General features: G+C 33.5%; 1 protein-coding gene across 4 annotated transcripts in view; it reads right to left on the reverse strand.

The window, feature by feature from the left end:
• Positions 1–765: 765 nt before the first annotated feature.
• The window catches only part of LOC144976262 (axotactin-like), a 134296-nt gene continuing 127699 nt past the window's right edge, over positions 766–7362 (reverse strand). For 2 of the 4 annotated variants that reach the window (XM_078920463.1, XM_078920455.1), the window contains 2 exons: positions 6396–6512; positions 766–5367 (listed from right to left, as the gene is read on the reverse strand). In XM_078920463.1, the coding sequence (XP_078776589.1) occupies positions 5098–5367; positions 6396–6512 (387 nt within the window). In that variant the 3' untranslated portion in view covers positions 766–5097. The remainder of the gene's footprint in view (positions 5368–6395; positions 6513–7362) is intronic. The other 2 variants (XM_078920476.1, XM_078920469.1) reach the window with 1 other exon arrangement.

The raw sequence follows: 7362 nt of genomic DNA on the forward strand, positions 1-7362 counted from the left end.
GGGGGGGGAATTTTGCGAAGTGAGAAATGCAATTTTTGTTTCTCACTCCTGTTTTAATTGTAAGCGTGTACTCCATTTTTTAAAGTGGTGCTAAGTTGGCCACTCGTGGTGGTAGGAGTTTTGAGGAAAATATATTTAAATCGGACAACTGGGTGGGGACTTTTGATCTCCCATGGTGGGCAGGAGGTCACTCGCTTTATTCTCTATCCCCCAAAATCTGTTTTCTGAATTGCTTTCTTTTTTTTTTTTTTTTTTTTAAATTTTGAATGGGATTGCTTGTCTTGGCCCTTGCTGGAGTTCTTGGCTGAGAGGGAAACAGGAAAATGTATAGCTTTTGTTTTGTGAGTTGATATTTTTTTCCCCTTGTAAATCATCTCTCTTGTATGTATTGATCGTTATATTTTTGTTTTGAACATATCTTTGTAATTGTTAACATTTGAGTGCAATCCTCTGAGTGGGATCCTGTGCTGGTGTCTGGATGAGACTTTCAGGTGATCTCAAACCAAGTACATTGATGGTATATTTTTGGAATCTAAATCTGTTTGAACCAATTCCCCTTTGTCTTACTTTATTTTGGGTGCTGTACTTGTATTTCTAAAATTTTTTGACAATACCATTTTCATCCTTTTTATTGGCGCTGATGTGACCAAAATGTGTTTGGAGCGCCATAAAAACCCTTAAACCAAACAAATCTATAAATACATACATCAGTCAAGGTAACAATTACTTTGGGTTTTTGGGTTTTGAAAGAAAACAGTACACTAATTTGTTTTGGGCATATGCCAAGAAAGCATTGAAACATTTATTATATTCACATAAAGAATAATACATCATAATAATGTAACAAGAACATTATTTAAAAAATGGATTCGATTAATAAGCAACTTGTTTAAAATTAGATTGAATAAGCTCACATTTTTCTAAACAGATAATACTGCAGTAAAAATGCGCACATAGACGTACACAATGTACCTACATATATGAAGTAGAGGTCATAAGATGCCTTAACAATCATATTCACTAACTGTGAACTATTGTTATTATGTCCTAGTCGCAACTGAACTGCAAATGTAACATCTCTCTCTGTCTGTCTGACTGTCTCTCTCTTCCTCTCTCTCTCTCTCTCTCTCTCTCTCTCTCTCTCTCTCTCTCTGTCTGTCTGTCTTACACAAACACATACAAACACAACACACACTTAAATGGTCTATGATGTAACAGTTTTGTAATATCTTATCATTAATAACATGAAACTCACGTTGAACAACTTAGCATGCTCTAATAATTTGATACAAGAATTTGAACATGTCCATTAAGATTTTGAAATGTTGAAAGCTATAAATGGATTGCCAAAACACAAAAATGGACCTTTGCACAAGTCATATCCATTTCATGAATATCATACTCCTAGAAAAGACAGCAAAAACTGAGCAACTCTTGTGGAAATAAATACTTAACATGTTGATAAGAATATAACCTACACTTTCTATCACTGACTGTAAGAAGCACATACAAAATCAATTTACAAACAACAATATCAGATTGTATCCAGCTTTGTTGGCTTTACCAACCATTAATACAGTGCAACCCCTGGATTACTCCTGTCTGTGACGGGGAAAATCTTGAATAGAGTCATCCTGAAAAGAATGAAAGATGCCATCGACCCACGGCAGAGTTCCATATAAACAGGTGATGCACAGATCAAATAGCTTCTTTTAGAATTATAATCGAGCAATTGCTGGAATGGAACACGCCTCTCTATATCAACTTCATAGACTACAAAAAAAGCCATTAACAGTGTGGATCGAGAAGTGCTGTGGAAATTACTGAAACATTTTAGTGCACCAGACAAACTAGCCACAATCATCAAAAACTCTTACTGAGTTTCCCATGCAGGTAACCTGTCAGAAAATGTTGGAAGTCAAAACGGTAGTATGTCAAGATTGCCTCTTATCACCTTTACTATTCCTGTTGGCCATTGATTGAATCTTAATAACTACCACAACAAACAAAAACAATGGAATACAGTGGACGCTACTAAAACAATTGGATGATTTAGATTTTGCAGATGATTTGGCACAGGTGTGTCAAAATGTTAAACAGATGAAATTACAAACCTAGAAGCTATCTCTGCAAAAGTGGGACTGAAGATAAACCGGAAGAAAAATTATGAAAATCAACACAACATTCTGTACACCAATCACAGTGACAATCAGGGAAGTTGACTCCTTTGTTTATCTGGGCAGTGTTGTGGATGGACAAGGAGGTAGCGACAATGATATTCACGCATTAAAAAGGCTAGAACTTCCTTTGTCATCCTAAAGAAGGTCTGGAACTCCAAAGAAATTAACATTACGCATCTTCAATTCCAATCAGAATATATCCAAATACTGACATATATTTTAGTAAAACCTTTGTTTTAAGCAACAATGATATAGTAATAATCGGCAGTTGACATTTCCATCGTTATGTCCACTGGTCTCATCACACACCCTTTTTCTGCCGTCTTGAAAATCCCGGAATAAACACCTGGATAACGACATATTTTCCGATCCCTGGCAATGTTATTATCCAGGGCTTGCACTGTATGTAATTTCCTAGATTTTTTTTTTTCATTGGCGCAATGGTCATTTCCTTTAATAAAGCATCAAAAGAAAAGTATGGCTGTCCGGAGCTCCGCCATGTCAAATGACAATGTAAAACCTGTTCACACACTGACTCTCAATCTATTTAGATCACTTGAATGAACATTTCGTACCCTTATCCAATTGATTATTTGACACAACAGAGATCAAATCAATATTTCATTTTACCTCGTGTGCCAAGTATATAATGTTTAATGGTCCCGAGGGTGATCCTCATCTATGAGAGATGCACTTTGAAACAGTAAAAAAATAAATAAAAATAACATTTTAAAAATAAGTCATGTGCGACCATTAACATAATATAAAAGCTACCATCGTGAAACACTTCAATAAATAATTTCTAATATTGCACTCCTTTCTTTGTTTTACAATTGTATAATCCAATCAGCATTTGTCATATTTAAATTTAATGATTGAACAATAATATGAGGATATCTTTTTCTGTAGTTTATCCCAGTAAGAAGGATATAACCATATTCGTGAGATAAATATTTTATGTGAACCGTATGTGTATAGTTGACATTGGCATAATGGTAACGATTCAGAGAATGAGACAAAGCTTCTATGGAAATTGCAAAGAGTATCATATAATCTCAAACAATATGATTAATAAAATTATGTTTACAGAATGTACTTGGTTATTTTAAATGGAAGAATTAAAGAATTAACTTGAGAGAAAAATGCCACAGTAGTGGAAATTACTCTTGTCTTTACAGAAAGAGATATTTTCAGGTTATAGGCTTGACATTTTCATTCTTATTTATTAGAACGTTTCCTTTTGCAAGTTAAATGGGAACTCATTTTGTAAAAATGTAACATAAATAATGTTAGGTTGTTTGACGCTTGTTCTGTAGTAAGATAAACATGTATAGGAAATGTAATATGAAATCAAAAATAAATTATTATCTTGTGACAACCAATTGAGTCTCTTAAAAGTCAAAAATTAATTTCAATGATTGATTCTATTCTCTCCAGCACAATGTGACTTGTATTTCTCATGTCAGCAGCTTCATAACGGAATTATGGGAAATGTTTAGAATGTGGTGAAGGGGTTGTGATTAAGGCATTATAATGATGACAATGATAAACAGAACTTGGATATATTTTGATTTTGATATTGTAGTATGCATATTTGCATGATACACTACAAAGGGAAATGCTGAGAGCCATGATTTCAGATGGATCAGCTGTTGTAGGAGTATATTTGTTAATGAAAACACAAGCCTTAAATCCAAAGCTAAATCTTGAAATAAAACATGTTGAAGAATGAGCAATTTCGAATTGGAAAAAAAATGTTATTGATGACCGAGACAGCATTTGGGTTGAAATATTTAAAATAAGGATAAGCTCGGGATATTGGAATGAAATACATAAAGAATGTGAATGACATTTTGTTTGTGATAATAAGTGAAATAAAAGAATCAGTTGGATATTCGTGATAAAATGGCTTCTGTGATAAAATAAATGATCGACATGGGGCTAGGGACATTTGCTTCCTGAAGATCATTATACGGATCAATGAAAAAGCAAAATATATTTTTAAAAATAAAATAATATCAAAAAAGTGTTTTTTACATTCATTTTGATGATGGTTAAGTGATGATTACTGTAATAGCGAAAATAATTTTGCTGATGAAGATGGAATGACCTCTGATGATAATGATGATGATGATAATAAGGATGATGATGATGATGATGATGATGATGATGATGAATGTGGTAGTGGTAGGTCACAATTGATAGTCGTGCGAATGGTAACGATGACAGGTTGGATCTGGTCTCTTCATGTCATATAGAATGAATTCACTAGAATGATAACTTTAATTGTCGACTTGGAATCAGTTTGAAATCAATTGGATCTCATTCATTATAATCAGTATCGACACCTGAATATGTTGAAATTCATTCTACAACATATCAGCAAAATTACACATTGCGTGATGAATTGTTCTGTGCAACACTTTTGTTGATCATGGGGCCTACTGCCTAAATCAGTATCTCGTTTGACTCACATAGTAATTGGCCTAGTTCGAATCCTTGTAAGCTGGGTTGTTTTTTTTTTTTGACCACTTAATTTATGCAAATATGGCTGGCAGCTCAGCCTTTTAAATGTTGGTGTCAAATAATTTGCAAAATTACAGCATCCTACCCATAGGGTAAAAAGCAGTCTTTATTGTCTGTTTAACGCTACAGATAGGGATAAACTCTAGCTCCATAGCTCATATGGCTATTTCAAACTGCTTTGCAATCCTTGGGAGCATCCTCTGTGGTATTTTCACGATCTGGTTGAAAGGATTTCATTACAACTCAGAAACTCTTTTAAAGTAGTTGGTGACTTATCACAAACAATCGTATGGATACTCAAAATTCCGCACCTGGGCCTTGGTGTAATCCATTCGGTTACTCAATCCACTTTACAATTCTTTTTTTAACTTGTATTCTGGCCTCCTTGCCATCACACACTAGTCCCCTCATATGGAATATGTTCCTTAGAGCTAATCCCAGACAAGTTAAGAGAACTGTCTGACTGTCTTTCTGGTTCGTGGAAAGGAAAGAATTTTCTTGGATCATCCTCATCCTCCTCATTCAATGTTTCAGGTGAAATATCCTCCTCAGTAATCTCAGGACGTGACTCTGCCTCATATCCAGAGTCCCCATTCCCATCTATCCCACTGTTCATTTGAGACCCCTGGGGGGACATACTTCGTTCTAATGTGTCTCCTTTCTGGGGAATTAAGATGGAAGAGCATATTAGATATGGATAAATGGATATATTTTATTTTAGTGCACATTTTATTGAAAAATTTGTGACCCCCCCCCCCCCAAGCCCCCCAAAACAACTGGTATAATGAAGACATTTTACTTGCAAACATACTTTTTTTTGTTGAGAAAAATAAACATTGATTAAAATGTCAATCATACGGTTGTGACAACACTCCTCTAGGTAAATGTGAAGATAAAAATAAAGATTATTAAAGCAGAACACATAAATACTCCCAACTTCTTTAAATTTCCACTGAATTAGCAACACAGCAGAAGAAATAACTTAATCAGCTAGAATAAAACTCTGAACAATTAAAGCATCGAAGCACAGACTATTTCTAAACATCAATACTAAAGCTATGCATGAATGAAACATAAATTATTAAAAACATTTAACATCTCGCTTTGTTATGATGATATCAAAAAAGAAAATAAAACTACGAAAAAGAAAACAAAACAGAATCCTTGTTAAATATATATATGTATGTGTATTTATATATTACATGTATAAAAGTGTAAATAATATTTGAACTTTTTATGTAGTCTTGTTTTTAAAACCAGAAGTAAAAAGATAAAACAGAAAAGATCACTTTTTGAAACAATGAAAATCCAGGTTTGAATTTTATTTAAAAGACAAAATCATTGCTTTTTCCACACCATCGTAATGTACTGGAGTACTATCCTTTTCAAATGTTTTATTTATTAATTTTTCTTTGAAGCCTTTCCACATTGCGCTCAGAACCCTCTGTCCATTTAGGGGTAGATGCGCGGTATAAATGTTTATCATTATTGTTACTTACTAAAAGATGTAATAATCAACAGTAGGATTTATCTCCACAAAGATTTTGTAGTGCAATTCTTAACAACATAGGTACAAGATCTTTTTTTTTTTTTTTCTTGATGGTACACTTAAGGATCTCCTCATTCATCCACGATATTTTCATTGCCATGCAAGGCACAAAAATGAATGTTGAATAATATCAATGATACCTGTAAACTGTCACCCCCAAAGCTGGAGGGCTGACCAGAAAAACTGCTTAAGTGGGATTCTTCTAATTCGTCTGGAATTGGTGCCAACAACGGCATATTGAAAAAATTGATGTCTTCCTATAAAAAGGTAAAAAGTCAAGTTTGAAGTCAATCCAAAGCAAGCTAGGTATAGCAAAAGGGAGGTGAGCATGAAAACAATGAAAATAAACATTTATCAAACATCAAGACAACTACAAATTCAGGAAAAACATATTATACCCCTTTACTTTTATAACATTGCTTGAAATTCTACCAACATGTGTAAATATAGCAAAATATATATTTTTTTGTTTATTTAATCATCTTATGAAGAGAAACCGCTCCCCCTCCCCTCTTCCCACAAAAAAACAAACAAAAACAAAACAAAACAAAACAAAGACAAACAAGGGTATAAAGCAAACTAAGATTAATCAAAATAAAATGTTGCTTGCTATTTAACTGGCACAAAAAGCACATCTAAAAATCTATAATCTACTGCTTTCAAACAGACTACAGCTGAATGTCATCGGAAAGCTTTCAGAAAATTAACAGGTGAATTTCCATGAAATGTTTTTAATTTATTTCGAAAACATCTTAAACAGTTAAATAGATATTATGCATTCCATATAATACTCAGGATTATTTTCATGATTAGTCCTGCTTTATTTTCTAATCGTCACTATATAAGCAAATAGTTAGGTCAGATGACAAATGGCAACCCTTTGATTTATGATTTTAGTGAAATTTATTGGTTGATATAAGATGTAATGCGGTTGGGGTAAAACTGTATCGTTGCAAAGTGACACTTTCAGATTTGTTTTTCTTTACATTGACGATAAAGGGCAGTTTCAAAATTGATAATTCAAAATTTTGTGTCAAACACTTGACTCGTTTAAAGCTGTGTCATGAAAATTGCAGTTATTATCCCCTTTAGTTTGACTACCGCTTG

The sequence above is a fragment of the Berghia stephanieae genome, chromosome 1 (assembly GCF_034508935.2).
Source record: "Berghia stephanieae isolate SIO BIC M18660-M18661 chromosome 1, UCSD_Bste_1.3, whole genome shotgun sequence".
Taxonomy (NCBI): Eukaryota; Metazoa; Mollusca; class Gastropoda; order Nudibranchia; family Aeolidiidae; genus Berghia; species Berghia stephanieae.